General features: G+C 43.5%; 1 protein-coding gene across 1 annotated transcript in view; it reads left to right on the forward strand.

Annotated features, from left to right (window-relative positions):
* Positions 1–25,146, forward strand: part of grxcr1a (glutaredoxin and cysteine rich domain containing 1 a) — a 137,697-nt gene that overhangs the window by 47,777 nt on the left and 64,774 nt on the right. The window contains exon 3 of the mRNA XM_041182980.1: positions 9,942–10,007. Coding sequence (XP_041038914.1) covers positions 9,942–10,007 — 66 coding nt within the window. The remainder of the gene's footprint in view (positions 1–9,941; positions 10,008–25,146) is intronic.

Below are 25,146 nucleotides of genomic sequence, written 5' to 3' on the forward strand. Positions count from 1 at the left end.
TTGAGTGTCGCAGTCACTTTCATTGCTACTGGTAGTGGATGCCCTCTATGTCCCCGTTGCATCAAATCCTGCAGCTGATAGCAGATGTGACTGACCTGTTCCCTAGACATGCGCAGTCTTTGGCGATGCTGGTTCTCAGTCACCTGCAGGTATGACAGGCTCCATCTATAGACCCTGAGGCCCCCATGAGCGATGGCTTGCTGTGGATCTTCAGCTGTGTGCACAGGGGGCCCTGCCACACCTTCATCTTGAGGGTGGTGCTCCTCCCATTGGTCAAAGAGTCATTGAGTCATAGAGGTCTTCAGAAAAAGGCCCTTTGGCCCATTGAGTCTGCGCTGGCCAAACAAGTACCTAACTATTCTAATCCCATTTTCCAGCACTAGGCCCATAGCCTTGTATGCTATGGCATCGCAAGTGAACATCCAAATACTTAATTGTTATGAGGGTTTCTCCCTCTACCACCCTTTCAGGCAGTGAGTTCCAGATTCCCACCACCCTCTGGGTGAAAAAATTCTTCCTCACATCCCCTCTAAACCTCCTGCCCCTTACCTTAAATCTATGACCCCTGGTTATTGATCCCTCCGCTAAGGGGAAAAGCTCCTTCCTGCCTACCCTATCTATGCCCCTCATAAGTGAGCCAGGCACCTCTGCTGCTCTCTTCTTCTTCTTCTCTGCTCCCTGTAAGCCATGAGGTACAGCGCTAAATCACCAGGTTCCATGATCCCAATGTTCTCCTCCCGCAGGATCAAAGAGAGAGACTTGTGAGTTAGCATATGTGCCCCAAGGATCTCTCTTGGTTAAGTCTCAATGCCCCTTCACACATACAGGAGAGTGATGGCCAACCCTTGGATGGTTAGTGCGTACTGCACTTCATGGCTGTCCGAAACCCCACCCACCTCCGTCCCACTCAATGGCCGGTAGCATTTCCCACAGTTGGATGTTGGGAGCTTAATTTTAATTAATTTGCATCTAATTATTGTAGCTACACATCAGAATCATCTCCCCACGTCAAATTTAAATCGCGCATCGGTGTGATTTCACGGTGGCATGAACCTGGCGACCTTAAATTCGAGGGGAAGTCAGAGATGAATGCACACAGCTTTGTGTAGTGCTCGCAGTAATCTCTGTACTCCGTGGATTTGGAGTGGGGGGGGACACAACAAGTCTTCTTCGTGGTTGGTTTGTGGTGCCAGGGCAAGGGCCAGTGGGAAGAGGGAGAAGGCAACCTCAGGCCATTGGTGACAGTGCAAGGGCGGGGTCATGGCAGCACTGACTGAAGTTTGAGCACCAACACATGTTGGGGGGTGGTGGGGGGTGGTGGGGGGCAGGTGGGTGGTGGGGAGGGAAACAGCCAGGTTAATGGCAAAACATCTTAAAGATGAGCACTCAACCACAGATGAGAGTGTTTAGCTTGAGATCAATTGACATGCCTGGAATTCGCCTACCGAGCAAATGTGCCCACTCAAGCAGCACTAATTCCCGAGAGTGACAATGATTTCTCCTCTACTGTTAACCCCTCATATGCATGCTTCAAACTGGAATGAGTGCTTTGGTGCTGCAGAACCATTGGGCGACTGGGTAAGCTTGAGGACCCTGTTGGGAAAGGTGGCCATCAAACACTGACGGAGTGGTGCGCTCCTAATCCCTTGCATTATGTTTAAGTTGACAGTGAAAAGTCACCCTCATGGTACAAGCAAACTGCAAAGCCTTGGACACCAGGTTAGGACAATGCCTCCACCTGAGGTGAGAGTTCAGGATGCAGTTGAGTGTCCGAAGCTGCCGCCACTCGGTCATCTCATGTGGGGCGGTGCTGTCTATAAGCATGGTGAGCCATTGGGTTCTCTAAACATTGGGCATCCATGTGGTGGCCTGGACTCTATGGCATGTGCTAAGGGGCTTTGAGAGGCAGCCACAAGTGATGACTTGACCAAGAGTGGTCCTTAGGAGGTAAGTGCTGACCCTTGTGTCTCTCTGATTCTGCAGTGAGGAGACCATCAGGAACATGGAGTCTGGTGATCTCGCTGTCTGCATAATTGCTTATAGGCAGGAGAGAAGAAGGAGAAGAACACAATGGAGGCGCCTGGCTCAGCAAAACGAGGAGCAGAACCCTTAAGACCAAGGAAGAGCAGGTCCTCCTCTGGACGCAGAGGATGAACCCCACAGAGCCGTCGTTGGTAGGTGCTTCGCTGGACCCAGGGATTTGCTCAGATTTCCGGCTTCCCACAGGTCCAGAGTGCCATTTTCCTGGCAACAAGCAGTATGTGAACCACAAAGGCTTTCACTCTCTTAATATTCAGCTGGTTTGCGACAATAACAAACGGGTCATGCAGGTATGTGAAAGGTACCCTGGAAGTGTCCATGACTCATACAACCTCAGCAGGTCTCAGATCCCTGACATCTTCCAGAGACCACAGAAGATGCAGGGTTGGTTCCTTGGGGACAAGGGCTACCTATAAAGGATGTGGCTGAGGATGCTGATGAGGCGGCTTCAGACTCCCAGTGAGAGAAGGTACAATGAGGCGCATGCTGCAACTCAGAGTTTGGTTGAGCACATCATTGGCATCCTGAAAATGAGGTTCCTGCGCATGGACACCCTCCTCAGAGCATGTAGCACATTATAGTGGCTTGCAGTGCATTACACAACCTGGCAAAGGGGAGAGGACCTGGATGATGGAGAGATGCAGATCTCCGCTGATGAGGAGAAAGTCGAAGGTGATGAGGGTGATGAGGTCCTGGAAGGTGAGGGTGCAGGCGATGAGGCCATTGCACTGGCCAGACGAGGCAGGGGTACCTGTGAGGCCCTCATTGCTGCAAGATACCAGGAGGATGATGATGAGATGCAGTGAGAACACTCCTGATACCTTCAGATTGTATCTGAAACATCTGACACAAGCCACATGGAGGTGCAGCATCACTAATCTGGACAGTGACTTTGAAGCCAGACAATCACTGTGCTCAAAAGGTTACACTCTGCACAGGGGAGAGGCCCTGGACTGTGATATTCTCCTTCGCTTTGTGCAGGAACCAAGGTTTCACATCTGATTGACACAAACATTGCTTAATGCAACATGAAACCATAGACAAGGAGACATGCTTGGGAGTTTATTTACAATGGTCAACTTTAAGTACAAGTAATTAACATCCATGCCCAGGCTGTGCAACTAAATCTTCTTGACCTTCCTAACCCTGCCACTACATCTTGGTGCTCCCCCAACATCCACAGCGGAGGTGGAAACAGCCTGCTGACTGCGATGCCCTGTCTGTGATGACTTTGGCGGGCATCCTCTGAAGGGCCAAGACGTGGAGGGCCCCGGCCTGCTTTCAGGGTCCTGCTGTGTGGTAGTGGCACCCTCCTCGACCAGTGGAGCTGGAGCTGCTGGAGTCACAGGAAGAGGGGATTTGGATGGCCTGGACTCCTGGAGACACCTGGGTGGATGGCACTGGGGTGTGCACCTGCTGATCCTCCTCCCTATCTCTTTCCAATCTGAGTTGCTTCATTTGTAACTGAATTCTAGCCAACTCAATATGTGTTTTATCTGGATCAGCCTTTGTTTCCTCCAGTTTCAGATATTGAGCAAATACATCAGATATCTCTGCTTTCTTTGTGCCTACTTTTAACTCTTCTGTCACTTCTTTTAAATTAACCTCTGTTAACTGTTGTAAGGCACTCACAGACAAGTCCTCTATTTCAAGAAAAGATTCAATAATAGACAAAGCCTTTTTAACTTTTCAATAAATACGACAAAAGTCACTGTGAAGTCTTGTTTGTTTAAGTTCTGACCAAACTCAGTATACTTTACTCAGCCTGTGAATTGGAAAGCCTGCCAGAGCTCCCAATTTGCTTTGATCCCCATAGATACTGATAACTGTTAAAAAGAAATTTGAACTTCCAGTTAATAGCCAAAAGGATGACAGAGCACGTTTTAAGATGTTTAATCTAACAAACAACCTAAAGGCTCTATTGACTAAAGACTACTTTTGTAGGCAACTTTTAGTTTAAATTACACAGAACCTTTAATGCAACTGAAAAAAGCACCATCAGGTATATGTTACGGTGTCATTTAAGTAGACATTTAATTCTCCCAGAATCTGTCCAAAATTATTCTTAGCTCCTGAGGGTTTACTTCTGATCTATTCCTTACCCAGCTTGGAAACTTTTAGCTCCAGAATTGTCTTTCCTGGTTTACTGGAGAGCCCTCCTTCTGGCTAAAGCCAGGCAAATATTTCAGCTTCATTCTTGCTCCCCACGAATTTGGTCTTTCCAACCTGAACTCGAGTTTCTATCTGCATTCTTGCATGATGAACCTCTAGCTGCTTTGTCCCTCCCTGGACACTGGCAAACTAACCTGTCTGTGATATTCAGTGATGTTTTGTAAAAGCCTATAACCCAATATCACAATGGTTTCCTCTCCACCCTTCTCATGTTAAAACCTATTACCATGGCATCATGAATCACATGGGCCTTGTATCTGGGTAGATATGCTGGTTAGCTATCCTTGAGATTCCAACTCTCTATTATCTTGAAAGTACATGCACAATTTAAAGCACAAAGGTTTACAATCTAACTTCCTCAACATGTTTCTGGGACTTGTAGACTCAAAGTCCATCTACTGTTAGCACACAAGCTGCTGTTATTGTCTCCAAGGACAGAATTTTTACCTCATGGGATGGACGTGTGGGTGGGCCCGGAGCAAATTAATGGCCAGTCAGTGTGAAATGTGCGCTGATAACCTCAGCACTGCCAGGGTGGGGGCGGGAGGAGCGTGAGTGCTGAAGTGTGCGTATGCGTGGATGCGCTCAGTGAAAGCTCCCTGAAAGCACAGTGCTGCTTCAGGGAGCTGAAGATTTTTAACATTAAAAATAAAGATTTCAGAAATAAGGAAAATATGTCCCTCTGTCACATGAGCAGGGACATGTTAAAAATGAGCTTTAAAAAATTTTATTGGTTTTTTATTTACTGTCCCAAACCTTATCCTGCCTGTGGATGAGGTTTCGTTAAAATGCAAAGGCCACCTGGCTGATTCAGCTGCCCGCCCGCCAATCAAATGGTTGGACGGGCAACGAAAAATTTGATTTAATTAATTGCTTAAGGGCCTTAACAGGCCTCTTAATTGTCAGCGGGCACACTGCCACCTCTTGCCCACGCCCGCTGAGCAAAATATCGCTCCTGTTTTACTTCCTTTCAGGTCGGGTGTGCGCCTGCCCAACAAGAGAAAAATTCTGCCTTGCATTTTCTTCTCAGTAGAACAACTTGGACCACCCTTAATCTCTAACAATCAAACAACCCAGGCTTGCTGTCAGGCTGGCTTCAGAACAGGTCACATGACAGCTTTCATTTTACCTTCAAGACGCAGTTCAAAACATAACAATCTTATAAACCTCATAACAGTAACAATTCTTCGTCTGACCTCTCTGACCTTGGCCTCCTGCACTGTTCAAATGAAGCTTAACATTAAGATTGAGGATCAGCATTCACCTTTTGACTAAGCACTTTACATTCTTCTGGACTCACCACTGAATTTTTCAATTTCAGATCATAACCACTGCCCAACTGAAGTTGTAAAGCTTCTGCTCTTCCCAATTACACCTCCTCTAGGCCCATTTTTTGTTTCTTTACTTGTCCCATAACCAACCCCTTTGCCTTGCACCTTCATCATTTTTGTCATTTAATTTCTCCTGCCTTCCCCTCTAACACAGATCTTACCTTTTGTTCTTCCTCCTCCCCCTATTCTCTGCCTCTGTATTTGCTCAAAACCTGTTCCATCTTGAGCTTTTTCCAGTTATGAAAGATGAAAGCTCATCAACTTGAAATATCAATTTTGTTTCTCTCTCTACAGATGTCGCCCGACCAGTGGAACATTTCCAACATTTTCTTTAATTATTCAACCAGTTTCCAAATTTCCTTATTTTTATTCACAGTGTTACCCCAAAGTTAAATTTGACAACCTTTTTCTTCTAATATAATTGTAATAATGATTTGTGTTCATCTTGATGCCACTCGCAAGCTTCTTTTCATAATTCTCTTTCTGCAAATCTTACTGTCTTCCTTGGCCATTCTTTATTTCCCACCTCACCTCCTGGTCTATTCCTTGCACTTTTATGCTCTTTCCTTTTATTTTATGTTTTTTCTCAATTCTTTTGTTGACCATGGGAAGAATTTTCCCGTCGGCGAGCGGGGGCAGGGCCCGCTCGCCGACATATAAAATCACGTGGAATGATGTTGGGCAGAACGCCCGACGTCATCCCGCATCAGTTGCATTTTCAGGTCAGCGGGGGAGCAGCTGAGTCAGCTGTGCCCCCGCCGACCTGTCAACGGCCTATTGAGGCCATTCGAAAAACGATTAAACCAATTAGTGAACCTGCTGGTCCAGTCTTAAGGTTGGCGGGCAGATCGGGGGCGCTGGCAGCCACCTGAAAAAGCATGAAACCTCATCCATGGGCGGGGTGAGGTTTCATGACTGAATTAAAAAATTAAGATTCACTTTTATTTAAAGTTATGTCCATGTCCCAACTGACATTGTCACATGAGGGGACATGGATGGTAAATGAAATTTTCGACAAAATAACTTTTTCACTTTGGGAATCAATCTCCCCGAGGCAGCACTTAGTCTCAGGGAGATTGGAGTGCTCCTTTGTGTGCATGGTAAAGGAGCGTACTTGCACATTTGGCATTCTCCCCACCCCCCATCCACGCACACAGGGAGAGCATAGCACACTTCCGTGCGGATGTCACGTTGGGTAGGCCTTAATTGGCACGCTCACGAAAAATGGCGGCGCGTCCCCAATCGGGGGTGCCGATCAGAGGGCTGCCCACCCATGCCCGCTCCCGCACTTCCCCCCGATGGGGGGAAAATGTTGCCCCATGTCTAATTTATTTGGTAAGCATAGCTCTTTCCCTTATGAATTTATCTTGGTCCTTCAAACACTTCTTATTGTTCATGTTTAGTTTTAGCCAATAACAGTTCAGACCAATTTGCTGTTGTCATTCTCTGCCTTATCCTGTTAAAGTTAGCCTTACCATAATCTGGAAATAATTTTGTTACAATAGCATGCATAACGATTTGACATGACTTTATTAACTGATGTGCTAAAAAATATCAGTTCAGGCAATTTTAACACATTGTTGTCTGATTGTATTCGTAGCATTTGTGATGCAAGCAGGGCAGTGTTGGAGGAAAAGGAGTAGAAAATGATACAAGTGCAGGATATCAAGATTAACAAAAGAAGTTTGGTAATTATATTAGAAGAGAAAGGATAGTCAATGCTAATGTGGGTCTTTTGGAAACAGATGTGGTTAATATTCCAAGTGAAAAATGAAGAAATTACAGGAAGGACATCATTGCTCTGGAGAGAGTACAGAGGAGATTTACAAGAATGTTGCCAGAACTTAAAATTGAAGCTATGAAAGATTAGATAGGCTGGGATTGTTTTCCTTAGAAGAGAGGAGGCTGAGGGGTGACCTAACTAAGGTGTACAAAATTAAGAGGGGCCTAGATAGGGTAGATAGGAAAGGCCCATTTCCCCTGGCTGAGGGGTCAATTACCAGGGGGCATAGATTTAAGGTGTTTGGTAGAAGCATTAGAGGGGACATGAGGAAAAATGTTTTCACCCAGAGGGTAGTGGGCATCTGGAATTTGCTGCCTAAGTCGGTGGTTGAGGCTGAAATGTTCAACTCATTTAAAGGGTACCTGGATATGCACCTGAAATGCTGTAACCTGCAAGGCTACAGACCAGGTATTTTTTTAAATTCATTCATGGGATGTCGGCTTCATTGGCTGGGCCAGCATTTTTATTGCCCATCCCTAGTTGTCCTTGAGAAGGTGGTGGTGAGCTGCCTTCTTAAACCTCGACAGTCCATTTTGTGTAGGTACACCCACAGTGCTGTTAAGAAGGGAGTTCCAGGTTTTGATTCAGTGACGGTGAAGGAACAGTGATATATTTCCAAGTCAGGATGGTGAGTGGCTTGGAGAGGAACTTCCAGGTGGTAGTGTTCCCATCTATCTGCTGCCCTTGTCCTTCTAGGTGGTAGTGGTTGTGGGTTTGGAAGGTGCTGTCTAAGGAGCCTTGGTGAACCCCTGCAGTGCATCTTTTAGATTGTACACACTGTTGCTACTGTCTATCAGTGGTTGAGGGAGTGAAGGTTTGTGGATGTGGTGTCAATCAAGCGGGCTGCTTTGTCCTGGATGGTGTCAAGCTTCTTGAGTGTTGCTGGAGCTGCACTCATCCAGGCAAGTGGAGAGTATTCCATCACATTCCTGACTTGTGCCTTACAGATAAGCTGGAAAGTGGGATTAAAAACGAGCGGCTAGCTTCTTTTTTCTTTTGTAATGGCTGGCGCAAGACACAATGGGCTGAATGGCCTCTTTCTGATCTGTAGCATTTCTATACTTCTATGGTTCTATACAGGTTCAGTGTGTTGTGCTGTGGATTGTAGGATGTGGGCCTCTCTTTCTGATAACTCCACTCACACAGAACAGTTTTCAACCTACTTTGGGCTTTGTGAGAAGGCACTGAGCAGCAGCCAGCCACGCTAATATTGGGAGGAAAACTCAGAGGAAAATAATTCAGGCCCATTTATACTTAATTTGCAAAAGCTGTTTACAGTGCAGTTAACAGCTCACTATAATGAGACAAGGTAGCAGGAAATAACAAACTAGAATACTGATCAAGTCGATGCTATGGTGGGGAAAGTGATGTAGGTGGGGCTTGGTCTGTGTAAATGTCACAATTTTGTGCTTTAATTTGTTCTTAAAATGTCTTACAAAATTGTACGTAAAGAAATTGACCAATTTAAGATTCTCAAACAAGTAAAATGGCCTTTTGCGGTACTGATTACTACAGCTTGCAGAATTGATAAATAATGCTTAACTGTACACTATAATTAAATGGTTCAGCAGAGGAATATTTTCATCCAGTACACCTGAAGGTGACTGTATGTAACCAATTTATTGAGACGTTATTATTTAACACATAATATGACACTGAGTGTGTCAAATATGTTGCATAATGCCTGGTCTACTATCCTGCATTGCAACTGTCATCAGCGTAAAGGAGGTACCCAACAAACTGATGAAGCCTCACGAATCCTGGCAAGATATCTGAATAAATAAAATACAGGAAACATGAGTATTATAGTCTTCATTTTGATCCCCGATCCTTGTTGCATTAGTTGAGCACAGGCAGAATAACAATTGGGATGTGACAATGCCTCAAGCTCCAGATTTAGAAAGGGAATGAAATGTTGGATTCACAATCCACTGACTGCTGCTAGAAATTGCCAAGTGAATACAGCACCATGCTTGATTATGATACTCCCACAGTCAAACAATGTGCTGACACATTTCACCTTGAGGGAAGGTAGTGGCATCGTGGTATTGTCACTGGCTAGTATTCCAGAGACCCAGGTAATGCTCTAGGGATCTGGGTTTGAAATTTGAATTCAATAAAAATCTGGAATTAAGTCATGAAACCATTGTCGATTCTTGTAAAAACCCATCTGGTTCACTAATTCTTTAGTGAAGGAAATCTGTCGTCATTACCTGGCCTGACCCACAGCATTATGGTTGACTGTTAAATGCCCTCTGAACAAGGGCAATTATGGATGGGCAATAAATGCTGGCCTAGCCAGTGATGCCCACATCCCATGAACGAATTAAAAAAAAACCTTGGCTTTTACCAATGGTGTACAGCAGCACTCTCAGTAAGAATCATTGCCTTTCGGGGAGGAAAGGAAGAATTGGGGGTAAATATGTGGCTCTAAGATATCTTAATTGTCTTGCCAATAATTCCAAACACTAATTTGCCATAATTATTTGTGACTTGATATGTACAATGAAATAAACTATATTATTTTAATTTTAAAATAAATGTTCAATGTTCCTTAATTTGGGGATTTGGTGTGAAGTTTCTCTTAGTGCTATTGTGCATTTATTTGCTAACAGGATGCAGAGAAAATATTGTCAATGAATGAATCAGGGGAGCTACAAGATCTCTTAACAAAGATTGAGGTAAATATACCTTTAAAACAAAAGTAGCATGCCTGAGGTTTAGAGAAAGTTCAGATTTGTTTAAGTTAGCATGTTGTTTCATACAGTAGCAGGCCTGGTGAACTTGCTTGTATTACTGATTTTCTGTAGATTACTGTTCCTGAGTTTGGATGATCTTGAAACTTGTATAATGTCAGCTCACCTTTCAGTTTTTTTGGCCGCATTTATGATGCATTATAGACATTACTATTGCACCCTTTCAGAACTGAGTGTGTACCATCTTTTTTGCTGTTGCAATAGATTTCTTCAGCTTTACTCATAATGCCTCTAAACCAAACCATCATAAATATTATTTGCTTTTCCTTTAACTATTACATAAATTCAAATATGTTGCAAGCTATATAAAAAAAATTAAAGGTTTAATTTATGTGTTGTTATACTTAGGTCACCAATTTTAGGGAATATAGGTGCTAATATTTACAGGGAGACAGGGAGATACAGCAAAGGGTGTAAACAGCTGGGAAATGCATCGATGTCGGAGGTGCAAAACTCGCATCAGCAGGTGTCATTTGGGGACCCTTGGGGATGATCCTAGCAGTTAGGAAGGGTAGAAGGCTAGAGATTGTAGCTGCAGGGTGGGAGTGAGAGGTCTTTAAGGGAAGTGGAAGGCTGGACACCTAGGCTTGGTGGGTAGAGAGAGGCCATCATGGGAGACAGAAGACTCTCGATCAGGGCTGGGGGAAGGATGCCGTCACATGAGAGAGAGGGCTGGATTTGGAGGTGTGAGAGAGGCCATCATGAGGAGGGGGAAAGCTGGATATCAGGCCAGAGTTTTACAAGCACATTTGTGCTTAAGTTGAGGGGAAGGTTGACTGCTCTCGTGGCAGGAAGGAGAGAGAGGCTGTGGTTGACAGATGGGAGGAAGAGGTTCCTTGATGGGCAGGGCGAAACACATCCTTCTGCACAAGCAGAGCTATAAAAGGCCTTGTGCAGATGGCAATCCCCACCTCCCTTTCATGGATGAATTTCCTGAGCCATCAGAAACCTTTGTGGCAACTGCTGAATTATGCTGTGAGAGCTCAATTTAAATATGTTAATGAATTGTTCTGCTTCTTCACAGTGAGACACAAGCACAACATGATGCCTGCTGCCATGAAAATGACAGCAGGTGTGTACGTGCATGGGTTCGAGACACATTTCATTTTTAGCTTGCCACCCCTACCCAACCCTCTCCCACCTCTCATGGCTCATGGTGGTGGCGGCGGCGGCGGCGGTGGGGGGGGGGGGGGGGGGGGGTGTGTGGCGGCGGTGGGTGGGTGCAGTGATGCGGGGGTTAATATCAAGGAGTGTTTTACACAGAGTTAATATGTACATATTACTGAAGTTTTATAAAATTAGCAAAATTAATGCTTTCATTATTGCATAACAAATCATATAATATGTCATAATTTCAGAAATGTTTTGTAAAAAGAAAAGCTTTGTCTTACCAGTTTGAGGAAGTTAAGACTGAAGGACAACTAATTATTTGCCAAACAAAAGAATTTAATAATAACACACACCAGAGCACAGCTGAGCGATGACAATGCCTTCTGGACAATCCTGGTGCAGGATTCCGAGAGAGTAGAGTGCTACCAAAAGTCGGTAACACTGTGCATCTGGTGATGTTCATATTGTTGTATTCTTCCTCAGACCAGCAGGTAATGAGGTGATATTTATGACTCTGTCACATGGCGGAAAAGAAAAAACTCTCTGGAAGCCTCTCTGTCCATTATCTTGTTAGGGATAATCCCATTAGTTTGGGAAAATATTGTGGAAATTCTCTTGGCAAAAGCAAAACCTGTGTCATGTGGTACTGAGCTGAAACAAATTTTCTTTTTTTTTATACCTATAAACCACTTAGACTGTTTCTCATTTTGTTTTTGTTTTGAAAATCAAATTGGAAATCGAACCAATTGTTTTTCTCTTTAAACTTCAAGTAAACTTCCCTTGAGTGCTTGAAATGACAACTCATATCAATTTATTTATCAATTTTAATTTCAGAAACAATTGTTTCCAGGCTTGATGGTTTCTTTATTGCACAACAAATCATATAATATGTCATAATTTCAGAAATATTTTGTAAAAAGCTTTATTTTATATACTAAAGTGCTTGCAATGTTTAGAGGTAACTTTCACATCTCCTGTTGTTCTCGAGCACTTTGTCTTAAAAGTTAACAAATGGCCTGAGTGATTAAGATCAAGTCTTTGAAGGGCAATACATTTAGTCCAAATTTGATGCCTGTAGTAAGTCCTTGAATTTATAAGACTCCTAGGTACCTTGCTGTGGTATCAGTATTTATGTGGCCCTGGGAATTGTCATCACCTATTTAAAGAAACACAACAATCCATTGTCGCTCAATGGGCCCAATGCATTAAAAATCTAACACATCTGTAAATTTAGAAACTTAAAATTTAATAATGCCCGATATATACATAAATGTAATGAATAAAAAATACAGCTGTCAGCAGTATGGCTCTGCACATTTGAAAGGGGGTGGAGTTGTCATTCCAAAAAGCTCAAGTGCAGTCATGCATTGGTGCTAACCAATTCCTTAAAAGAAAGCCTCAAACAGAATGGATTAGAACAATGATTGCCATTTAAATGTTTTGGCAGAGATTCAAAGGAACGCTTGCTTATGTTAGAGACTTCCACACGCCATTTCAATAAAACTGTTGCTTCTTTTTGAATTGTTTTTTTTTCCAATTCTTTTGATATATTTTCTTCAACAGTGCCCAAATTTCAAATGCCACGTTCTTGGAGAAGACAGCTTTTAGATTACATTCCAATTGTTTTCAAGCACACCTTTGTTCCCCAAATTTAAATTCACACTAATAAACATCTAATATGCATGAGCCTTGCTTACTGGAATTAGAGACTCCCTCGTACCTTAATATAATAACTTCAAATTTCATTGTGCCCACCAATGAAATTCCAGTTATCATAATTTAACAGGTTAGCTAATCTTAATTCTTTAAATTTAACCTTCAAACTTGGAGACTTTAACTGTAGAAAAGATAACAGAACCTTTCCCATATCACCTTTTTGTCCCCCTTCAATTAGCACCTCTTTGTTTTTTCTAACTTTTTTTTAAAGACTAGTACAATGTTTTGAAAAGTTCATATTTTCTTTGTCCAGTACTTTTGAAAAACTTCATTATAAATAAACACCACACTCACACTAATAGATTCAACTAGATTCAGCCTTTCTTAATTCCAAACAACTTGAAACCATTGTGTAATAAACTTGGAGTACAGGACGGGTTTCTTGTAAGAAACAGTAAACTTTACTTACAGGCTCCTGATGAGGCTACTTGCTTGTTCTGAAACCAAGGCTAAAAAGCCCTGCCCCTAAAACTCCCCGCGCTTAGGGCTGATTCGTCTGTACAATCACATGATCCCCATAACAGTAAGAAATGGTTAAATTTACAATTCTACATTCCTCCCCCTTTAATTTTGTTTTACCCATCTATTTGCAAAGATATCTTAACCCATATTATATACAATTATATACAGTTCATGCCATAATAAATTTAGTTTTTGAGGAGCTTTTTGGATTTGACTAGAACGACGCAACTCTGCAACTGACAGTTCTTTCATTGGATTGACTTGAATAGGAACTGCATCTTCAGGGATGTCCCTAGACAATGGCAGTTCAGAATTATTTACTCCAGCAAAGACATTGTGTATGTCTATTCTTTGTCAATCTGGCACCTCAGGGGTCAAAGTTTTGACTTTGATTTCAGGTGGATTAACTGGTTGTTGCAGGTTTCTCACCTTCTGAGATGTTCCACGTGTTTCCTAACAATCCTGTTTTCCACTTCTACCTGATAAGATAAAGGTCCTGTTCCAGAGACGATAATACCAGGGACCCATCTCGGTCCAGTTGCAAAATTTTGTAGAAAAACTGTCTCCCCCACAGTAAACTCTCAACCTTTAATGTGATTGTCATAATTCGCTTTCTGACTCCCCTGGTTTCTTTCCAACTTCCCCTCTAAACTAGGGAATACTAGACTCAATCTTGTACGAAGTCAGCGCTTCATTAACAATTCTGAAGGTGTTAATCCAGTGGTCACATGAGGAGTTGTGTGATAGCTGAACAGGAATCTTGAAACTTGTGTTTCCACCGTTCCCCCTGTTAGTTCCTTCATGCCTGTTTTAAAGATTTGTACCGCTCTTTCCACAAAGCCATTAGAAGAGGGATGGTACAGTGCTGTTCTGATGCATTTAATCCAATTTAGGTGCATGAATCTTTGAAATTCAGTACTAGTGAAAGCAGTGCTATTGTCTGACACAGTAACCTCAGGTAACCCATGAACACTGAAACTCTGGTGCAGTTTTTCAATGTTTGCAGATGAAGTGGGTGATCTTACTTCAAATACATTCATCAATTTGGAATGTGCATCGATGATCACAAGAAACATGGTACCTAAAAATGGACTTATGTAGTCTATATGTAGTCTAACCCAGGTTCGACCAGGCCACTCCCACAGATGCAGTGGGGCTGAAACTGGCAACTTTGCTGTTGCTGACACCAGAGACAGTGTTTCAGCATTTTTTATATATCACTGTCTATATCTGGCCACCAGACATAACTTTGTCTAAACATCTTCATTTTCGAAATACCAGGATGTGCCCTGTGGGGTTTTTCCAGTAATGTTTCTCTTCCTTGCACAGGGATAATGACTCTTGCTCCCCATAACAAGATACCATCTTGGCAACTCAGTTCAGATCTACGTACAAAGAATGGTTTTAATTCTTCAGGACCTTGTGCATTTGACCATCCTTGTAATACTTGTTCTTGGACTCTTGCTAAAATTGGATCCTGATTTATCCAATTCTTAATCTGTCACGTGCAGACAGCTGGGGAGCCCAGGAAATGCATTGCAAGTACTGCCTCTTGTAGTACTGGTATATGTGTGATACTATTGGATAAAGGGAGATGACTGAGGGTGTCTGCGTTTGCTATATACATACCTGGACAGTGCATAAAAGTGCACTCATATGCCGACAAAATTAAAGCCTATTTTTGAATTCTAGCAGAGGCTATCAGTGGGATTGCCTTATCTTCACTAAACAAACTCAACAGTAGTTTGTGATCTGACACTATGGCAAAGTATTGACCATGCAAATATTGACAGAACTTCTTTACTCCAAATATGATAGATAAGCCCTCTTTTTCAATATGCGAGTAACCTTTCTTGGCTGCAGAAAACGTTCTGGATACATATCCTACCGGCTTTTCAGATTTGATTCCTCTTTTATCCTTTTTGTGTTTGCCACAGGGTTTTGTTTCATCCTTCATTTTGATTTCACAGTTGGCCAAATTTCTCTCTGGTGAAATCTTAGCTTGGTCCAATTCAGGGGTTGAGTTACCCCTTTGCATTTTGGAAAGTGCCATGACTTTCCCTTCTAATGCCTCTTTTGCCTTAATCAAAATTCTTCAGTTCTTCTGTGTCTTTTTTGTGTGTTTTGGCTTCCTCTTGGAACGCCAAACACTGTTGGGTTTTTTCTCCCAATTGTTTCTTCAGTTGGTTCAGTGTGGCACTGTATTCGTTTTGCTTCTTTTCATAATTTTTCAGTGGAACCAATTCTGACCTGAGGGGTCCCTGCTTCCTGTGAAGGTCCTTCAGTTCTTCTATCTCATTCCAAAAGACACTATCACATTTCCTTGTCAACTCAGGATTTCTTCCTGCTCTGACCTAAAAAAATTCTGACCAGCTTAGTTTGATTTCCTTCAACAAATTACGGCCCAGAGGCTAAGTCCTTCTCCTGTTACAACAATTATTGGCAGCTGAGCTGTTTGTTGCCTGTATAATACAGGTGCAGAGATGATACCTTCCAACTGTATTGCTTCTCCTGTACATGTTTTTAACTGAGCAGCAGTTTTGTCCAATCTCAATGGCTAGGTATCTTCCCTGAGGCATTTAAAGATGAGTTCTCCCACCACTGTGGCTGATGCTCCTGTGTCCAATTCCACGAGCAGAGGCTTCCATTTACTTGAAGTGTAACAGTAATTGGTTCAATTTTCCTGGCCTTCAGATTGTGTAGGGAATAAACGTCAGCCTCAGTAAATTCTGGCTTCATTTAACTTGACTTGATGTCTGAATGGCAGTCTTGATCTGGCCTGCACTGTTTAACAACATGCCCCTTTTTGTGGCAGTAGTGTATTCTGCCTCTTTAAATCTACAGATTTCAGATGCATAATTTCCACCATAATGGTAACAGATTAACTTCTGGGTTACTGCTGAACTGCTTCCAGCATTTCTTTTTGTTTTTTTAGTAGTCAGGACCGTGTCCTGCTTTGCCGTAACCTCTCTGATCTTCGTACCATGCCTGGCAGCAGGTTCCCGCCATAGCTGCAAAACAGCGCCATGTTCCATGTTGCACATTCTGCAAAGCCTGCAAGTCCCTCTCAGCACTCTCCATTGCTCGCGCTATCTCCATGTCGTGCTTCAGGTCTATCTCAACTTCTGCAAGTAAACGGTGCTGAATGGCATTGTCGTTTATGCTGCAAACCAAACGATCTTGCAACATGTCATTTAAAGTATCACCGAAGTCACAGTGCTCTGTTAATTGTTTTAACTTCGCAACGTACATTGCAATCGACTCACTGGGGGCCCTTACTGGAGAGTTAAACTTGAATCTTTGCGTGATCACTGAGGGTTTGGGCTGAAAATCTCCTTTCACGAGGTTCACTAGCTCGGTGAAGGATCTGGAATTTGGTGTGTTCAGAGCTGTCGAGCTATGGATTAGGTTATAGGTTTTGCTCCCGCAGACATTTAGGAGAATTGCTTTCTGTTTCTCCTCCACCGTTATTTCATTAGCTATAATGTAGAAACCTAATCGCTCAATGTATTGACTCCAGTCCTCAATGGATGTGTCGTACGGGCCAATTCTGTCAAAGAGAGGCATGGCTGGTGAATATACTTTTTTTGTTTCTTCCCTTAAAATCTCGGAATACCCACAGCTGCGAGGTGAGGTGCTGCGTGAGTGCTATTTATGTTTGTCACCAATTGTAATAAACTTGGAGTGCAAGATGGGCTTCTTGTAAGATACAGTAAACTTTATTTACAGACTCCTGGTGAGGCGACATGTTCATTTCCAGACTAAGGCTAAGAAGCTTTGCCCCTAAGATTCCCCGCTCTTAGGGCTGATTCAGCTATACAGTTACGAAATCCCCATAACATTAAGAAATGGTTTAACTTACAATTACTACAATTGATTCAAGTTATTGGCTATGAATTCAAAGTGCCAAACATCCATTCCCAAACCCAAGGAACACATATACAGTTTCAAGCAATTCACGACGGAAACATGATTCAAGCTTCACCCAAAAGATATAAATAGGAAGGTCAAGTTATGCTTCTAAAACCAACAGCCTGACATCGAAGAATTAACTACTTTTAGCTCTACAGAAAGGAGCATGAGTATAAACAGAGCTAGGAACAGGCATTCATTTGTGGAAGCTTCCAACATCAAAAAACACAAGTACTGAAAATAAAATCCAGTCACCATTGTCTTAACAACAAAACATTCCTTTCTCATAGCCATTTAACCTTTGTTATAGTCCCTTTTAACTTTCAGTTCTCTTTTAATTCCTGTTACAATTTCTTTAGTGCAGGAGTTCAGTTCCTCCTCCTGTTGCTGGCATTTAACTGTCAGTGAATTGACTTGTCCGCAAGTAAAGCTTTGTTGCTGTAACATTCCTACATATTGTTGGTTTTCCATCTCTAAACTCTGAATTTGTTTTTCTGACCATTTAATTATCTGATCTTTCTATATTTGTAACTTTTATAATTACTGTTTCAAACTCTCTACTTCACTCTGTTCTTTTTCTGCCTTTAATCTCCTGCCATACACTGTTTTTTGAATAAATACAAATATCTCGAGGAACACTCGGTCTCTCTTCATTAAATATTCTGTCAACAAAGTTGGGAACTTACTACCCAATATTTTATCTAACTTCTCTTTATACACTGACAGAACATTATTCTTATCTTTTCTGATATATTTTTACTTGCCTTTAACTGACTAGCAGGTTCTTCTGATCCCACAAATATAAGGCTCATGAAGTGAATGAAGGCCAGTTCAGACACTACCAAGATCTTTAATCACCAACACCAAATATTCCCCAGCCTAGTCTGGTCCTGCTGCAGTGTGCCAATTGTAAGAGGTTCAGAGACCAGACAATACCGTTTGGACAAAGAAACACTTGATGCATTCATGCAGTAGTATCAGGACAGTTTATTAAGCAACAAAAATTATACCTAACAAAAGAAGGCAGTCAATATCCTAATGCAGATAGTTCTTGCTTCCCACTGACACTAACGGCGACTGATGGCTTGTGACTCCTTTCCTCTTTTTTCCCCTTGCCTTCTTGAAATCTGTGCAAAGAATCTCCCTAAGTCCATTCTTTTTATTCTCCATAGCCAATATTTGAATTCCTGAGTTCTGATGTTGCCCTTGTGCTTTGACCTTATTATTTCATCTGTCAAAACTTAGATTAACTTGTTGATAGTGGTCACAACCCATGGTCACAGCCTAAACAGAATATCCTTAACATATAAAATGCCAATCATTAATGCTTTCTTGTATGACCATTTGCTGTAATAAGGTCTGGAGTGGAGCCAAGTTGATAATTGATGAGCACGTTATGTCCAACTAAGTTTCATTTGATAGCACTGTCAATAACATCTTCTGTATCTTTACTGATGATCAAGAATGGGCTGAGGGACTGGCAATTGACTGGTTTGGATTTGCCCTGAATTTTGTGCACAGGGTATACCTGGGCAATTTTCCACATCAGCCCTCAGGAGAACATTGAGATGAATTATCCCCCTGTCACCTCTGGCTGAAGATGTTTGCAAAGGCTTTGGTCTTGTCTCTTACACTCACATGCAGGAATCCATATCATTGGTGAGGATATGCATGACGTGTCTTCTTCCCATTAGTTGTTTCAATGTCAACCATCATCCATGCTGGATGTGGCAGGACTGAAGAGCTTAGCTGTGGGATCACTTAGCTCTATAGATAGAATGTTGCTTCCATTGTTTGGCACGCATGTAGTTCTGGTTGCAGCTCCACTAGGTTTGAATCTTATTTTTAGATATACATGGCAGTACTCTCCTATAGTCTTCAATGAACCAGCGTTGGTCCCTTGGCTTGATGGTAATGGTAGAGTGAGGGATATGTTAGACCATGAGGTGAAATATTCTGCTGCTGCTGATAGACCACAATGCCTCGTGGATGCCCAGTTTTGAGTTGTGAAATCTGCTCTGAATCTATTCTATTTAGCACACTGGTACATGTTTACTTTCATCCTTTGACAGAAGCAGTTTAATAATAGTGTAACAGAACACTCCAGTCTAATGTCAAAACATCAATTTACTCAGATGATCCTCATTATTATGAACAGGACTGGGTTGTGTGCTGAGCAATAATAGGAATAAAGTTGGAGAGACTACCCTGCATCAACCTGAGCATTGGACTTGGGGCCCAGCCCAGTCAGCTCTGCAAAATTACCCTCACTAACAAAATAAATGGACTTAGTTTTCACAAAGATGGTGCGACGGTCGCTCCTTCCACTACTGTCACAGACTAATTCATCTGTGAGAGCTAGGTTGGTGAGGATGAGGCCAAGTTAGGTAATTTCCATGTGTTAGTTCTCTCATCATTTGCCGCAGGCCCAGTCTAGCGGCTACGTCCTTCAGGGCTTGGCCGGCTCGGTCAGTAGTGGTACTATTGAGCCAGTCTTGGTGAAGGACATTGAAATTCCGCGCATTCTGCACCCTTTCTACCCTCAGTGCTTCTTCCAAGTGGCGTTCAACATGGAGGGTTACTCATTCATCTGTGGAAGGGGTGGGGGGGGGGGTGGCGCAGTAGGTGGTAATCAGCAGAAAGTTTCCTTGCCCATGTTTGACCTGATGCCATGAGACTTTAAGGGGCCCGGAGTCGATGTTGAGGACTCCTGACTATAAACCACTGTGCCGTCATCTCTGCTGTGCCTGACCTGCCAGTAGAACAGGACATGCCCAGGGATGGTGATGGTCATGTCTGGGACATTGGTGGTGAGATATGATTCGGTGAGGATGACTATGTTAGGCTGCTGCTTGACTAGTCTGTGGGAGAGCTTCTCTAAATTTGCTACAAAAAGTCCTCAGATATTAGTGAGGAGGTTATTGCAGGGTTGACAGGGCTTTTGTTGTGTTCAATCCTGGTGCCTAGGTTGATGCCGGGTCGTCTGTGGAATTTTATTCTTATTGTTTCTCACAAAACAGCTCCATCCTGTTCATAATGATGAGGTTCATTGAGTAAATTGGTGTTTTGATGTTAAGGGACAGTAAAGAGTGTTCTGTTACTCTGTTATTGAACTGCTTCTTGTATTGTATGAAATTAAATATGTCAATTCATAACTCTAAAATACTGTGCTAGAACGTGTTTCATATAGAAGAATTTTACATCCAAATATACTGCATTTGTCACATGGTCAGCACTGATCAATATTTAATCAAATGTATAGAATATGTTACATGATGCAACTTGACTTTAGGAACCTGTAAACTGAGGTGACAACATCTAGTCCTACAAGCTGGTCTGGAAAGAAGATACAAATCCTAATTGAAATTAAAGTAGTGTGTTTACTGAACATAGCATAGCTATATTTAGATTTTGCTAAAAAGCAGAAGGCCCATTCAACAACTATATCAGAGTCAGGAATTCTCACTGTGAGTTATGCTTACAAGGGTTTAATATAATATGACATAAAATGGGATCTTCAGTATAAAATACTGAGGAGCAAATATTAAATTATTTCAAACAAAGCTAAGAAAAGAGGTTCAAACTATAACATTCATAAGGTGTAATAGTGATGTCCTGCAAGGCCTTCTCTGGGCTGTGATCTGCTTCATTTGTTCTCTCTGTTTGAATTTGTACAGTGAGAAGGAAGGTGCTGTTAAATGAGAATATGAAAACACAATCTAACACAACAGAAAGAGCATCCAATCTGTTCAACTAAATATTTTGCTGTTCCTTCACAGTCACTGGGTCAAAATCCTGGAACTCACCCCCCCACTAACAGTACTGTAGGTGCACCTATACCACATGGCCCGCAGCAGCTCAAGAAAGCAGCTCGCTGCCACATTCTCAAGGGCAAATATGAATGGGCAATAAATTCTAGCCTAACCAGTGACATCCACATCCCATAAAGGAATTAAAAAGCAGCACATTGAGCTGTAGCTGGGGTATAATTTGTGGAGTGATATCACTGTTCATTGAACTTAATTTGCCTCTGATTTCTTTTTATATTACAGTCATACCAGGGTTAATGTTGATCTGTTCAATTTTTTTGTAATAACATTGCCAATGCCACAGGGAGAATTTATCCTTTTAAAGCCATGAGATTTGCTATTCTGTCATTTCTGACGTCATTGGCAACCACATCACCATTCAGCTCACTGCCCTGCACCAGCCCCAGTCTTGCTCAGCTCGCTCCCCACTCACTGCCTCGCTCCCACCCTGCTCCCACACCACTCACTACCTTGCTCTGTTCTGCATCTACCCCACTCGCTGCTTCATTCTCACCCTGCTCTCACCCCACTCACAGCTTCCCTCCAATGCTGCCCCCATCCCACTCGCTGCCTTGTTTTCACCCCACTCACTGCCTCGCTCCCACCCTGTTCCCACCCCAATCGCAGCCTCGCTCCCACCCCACTCACTGCCTCGCTCCCACCCTGCTCCCACCCGACTCGCAGCCTCGCTCCCACCCCAACTGCTGCCTCGCTCCCACTCCACTTGCTGCCTTGTTCTCACCCCACACACTGCCTCCCTCCCATGCTACTCGCACCCCACTTGCTGCCTTATTCCCACCCCACTTGCAGCCTCGCTCCCACTCTACTCACTGCCTCGCTCTCACCCTGCTTCCACCCCACTTGCAACCTTGCTCCTACCCCAATTGCTGCCTCACTCCCATTCCACTCATTGCCTTGCTCCCACCCAACTCTCAGCCTTGCTCCCACCCTACTCGCAGCCTCGCTCCCACTCCACTCACTGCCTTGCTCCCACCCTGCTCCCATCCCACTTGCAGCCTTATTCCCACCCCACTTGCAGCCTCGCTCCCACTCCACTCACTGCCTCGCTCCCACCCTGCTCCCACCCCACTCGCAGCCTTATTCCCACCCGACTTGCAGCCTCGCTCCCACTCCATTCACTGCCTCACTCTCACCCAGCTTCCATCCCACTCGCAGCCTTGCTCCCATCCCACTCACTGCCTCACCCCCACCCCACTCGCTGCCTTGATCTCACCACCCTCGCTGCTTTGCTCCCACCATGCTTGCTGCCTCCCTCCCATCTTGCTCCCACCCCACTCACTGCCTTGCTTCTGCCCTGATTCTCCCCATTTGTGCCCTGCTTGCTGCCCCCACTTGCTGCCCCATTCACCATCCTGCCTGCTGCCCTGCTCACTGCCTTGCTCCTGCCCCATTCACCACCCCACTCACTGCCTTGATGGCTGCCTCATTGTTCCTACATCCACATGACGAAGACTGGGGGGAAACTTGCTGAGGATTGGGGAGAGAATCGCCGGGATTTGGGGAGGGACAAGCTGGGATTGCAGGGAGACATGCTGGCATCAGGGAAGAGGCTCACTGAGGGTCAGGGAATAGATTCATTGTGAACAGGAAGAGACTCACTGGGGGTGGTGGAGAAACTCACTGGGGATTGGGGAAGAGAATCGCTGGGATTGAGGAGAGATTTGCTGGGATCAAGGAGTGACTCACTGGGGATCAGGGAAAGACTCGGTGGGGTTCAGGGAGAGAATCACTGGGGATCGAAGAGATACTCGCTGGCATCTGGGAGAGATTCGCTGGGGATTGGGGACAGACTCACTGGGATTGGAGAGAGACTCACTGAGGATTGAGGAGAGACTCAGTAGGATTGAGGAGAGAATCACTGGGATCAGGGAAGAGATTCAGTGAGAATCAGGAAAGAGACTCACTGGGGATCGGGGTACAGACTCATTGAGATCAGGAAGACACTCATTGGGATCAGGAAGAGGTGCATTAAGGATCAGGGAAGAGACTCATTGGGATCAGGAAGAGACCGTTGAGGATCAGGGAAGAGACTCGCTGGGTTTGGGGGAGAGACTTGTTTAGCTCAAGAGAGACACTTGCTGGGATCGAGAGAGAGACTTGCTGGCAGTAAGGAGAGACTCGCTGGGATCTGCGAAAGACATGTTAGGATCAGGAAGAGATTCACTGGGATTGAAAGAGAGACTCATTGGGGATCTGGGAAAGGCACATTAGGATCGGGGAGAAATTCACTGGGATCGTGGGAGAGACTCGCTGGGGATCGGGGAAATGACTTGCTGGGATAGCGAAGGGACTTGCTGGGATCAAGGAAGAGACTCCCGAGATCAAGGAGATGCTTTCTGGGAGCAAGGAGAGTGTGGCTGGGATCAGGGGGAGACCCACTGGGACCAGGGAGAGGGTTTTGGGAAACCTAACTCCAGTTAATACAGTAATTCTTATGGGAGAATATGATTCACTTTATGTTGTTTCATGTAAAGTTGCACTTTTAAAGAATGCCACTAGGACGTTAAGTGAGAAATTACTGATTTTTTATTTTGGCAGCTCATGGTGTATCACCGTGGTTGGGCAAGGGCTCATTTTTTTATTTATTCATGGAATGTGGGCATCGCTGGCAAGGCCAGCATTGTTGCCTTTGAGAAGCTGATGCTGAGCCACCTTCTTGACAACTAGGCCTCTTCAGTGAGCAGTTAAGAGTCAACAACATTGCTATGTGGAGTCATATTTTGGCTGGGTTGGGTAAATACAGTGGTTTTCCTTTCCTAAAGAGCAGTAGTGAACCAAATGGGATTTTGGAACAATCTGGCAGTTTCATGGTCACCATTATTGATACTAGTTTCTTATTCTAGGTTACTTAATTAACAGAATTTATATTTCCCCAGTTGCCTGAATGAAATTTGAGTTTAAGACTTTGGGACTCTTGATTACTAGTCTAAAAAAGCCCCACCATGCTGAGGTATTATAAATGAGCCCAGGGTGTGTTTAACAGAGACTATTGAAAACATGGCATCCAGGAGCTTCCAAACATTTATTGACTATATAAATCTATGCTCAGAGATAGATAATCACAAGGCTCCTTCCAGAAGCATCTTTCTCCGAGTTCCAGTGACCCGTAAGTCTCTCCTTTGATCCCAGCAAGTCTCTTCCTGATCCCAGCAAGTCTCTCCTGTGATCTCACGTGATCTGACATCACTGAGGATGCAAGTTAACAATTAGCATAATAACTATTAACACTTTAGACTACATATCCCTCCAAGTCTTTCATTCTACTCATTAAATATTTACACACTTACACATACTACTTTCCCACCAAACCCCCGCACCCCACCCACAATAGTCTCTTCCCGCAATGGCATCTATCTCCAACTGTGTTCTCACTCTCTCAGATGATGTGTAGAAAGTATGTTCTCCATATTCTTCCTATAACATATTAAAATTAGTAGACTAAGATTCCTGTTTCTGGTGAAGGTGATGAACAGACGTTCTTTTTCTTCTTTTTTGTACCCTCTTTATAGATTTTGCTGCTGGCTGCTCTTTCTTGAAGGAATGAGACTTGGTCAGCTCCTGTTAAGATTTGTACAGCTGCAGTCTTATGATACAGCAATTCCATTGCCTGGCAAAAGTATCCATTGCTTAAGTGCATTCAGTGATTCATGTACCCTGAATGAAGTGCTGTATAATCAAAATGTCACATTCAAGAATGAATCTGCTGGACAAACAGAGGAATAAAGGTTATTCTCAAGTGGAGGCTATGCCATCTTTGTTAATACTGTAGGGTTTTCTCTTTCAGCTTGTGGTTGTTTGGCATGTGCACACTCTGTTTTCACATCAGTGTGAGTTTGCTGTTTACTAGTTATTGGCATTTCGAGAACGTCGGCAGTGACGGCAACACCTGGAAATAGAGCTGAATGTTGCCTCGGGTTCTGTAGCTATACCATGTCTGACTGGATTAGATTGTTGTTCTGCTGCCTCTACTAGATTTGCAGAAGTTGCACTTCCTTGTATATCTGAATTGTGCATGAGATCCGTAGCTAGCATAT

Source organism: Carcharodon carcharias, chromosome 1 (assembly GCF_017639515.1).
Source record: "Carcharodon carcharias isolate sCarCar2 chromosome 1, sCarCar2.pri, whole genome shotgun sequence".
Classification (NCBI taxonomy): Eukaryota; Metazoa; Chordata; class Chondrichthyes; order Lamniformes; family Lamnidae; genus Carcharodon; species Carcharodon carcharias.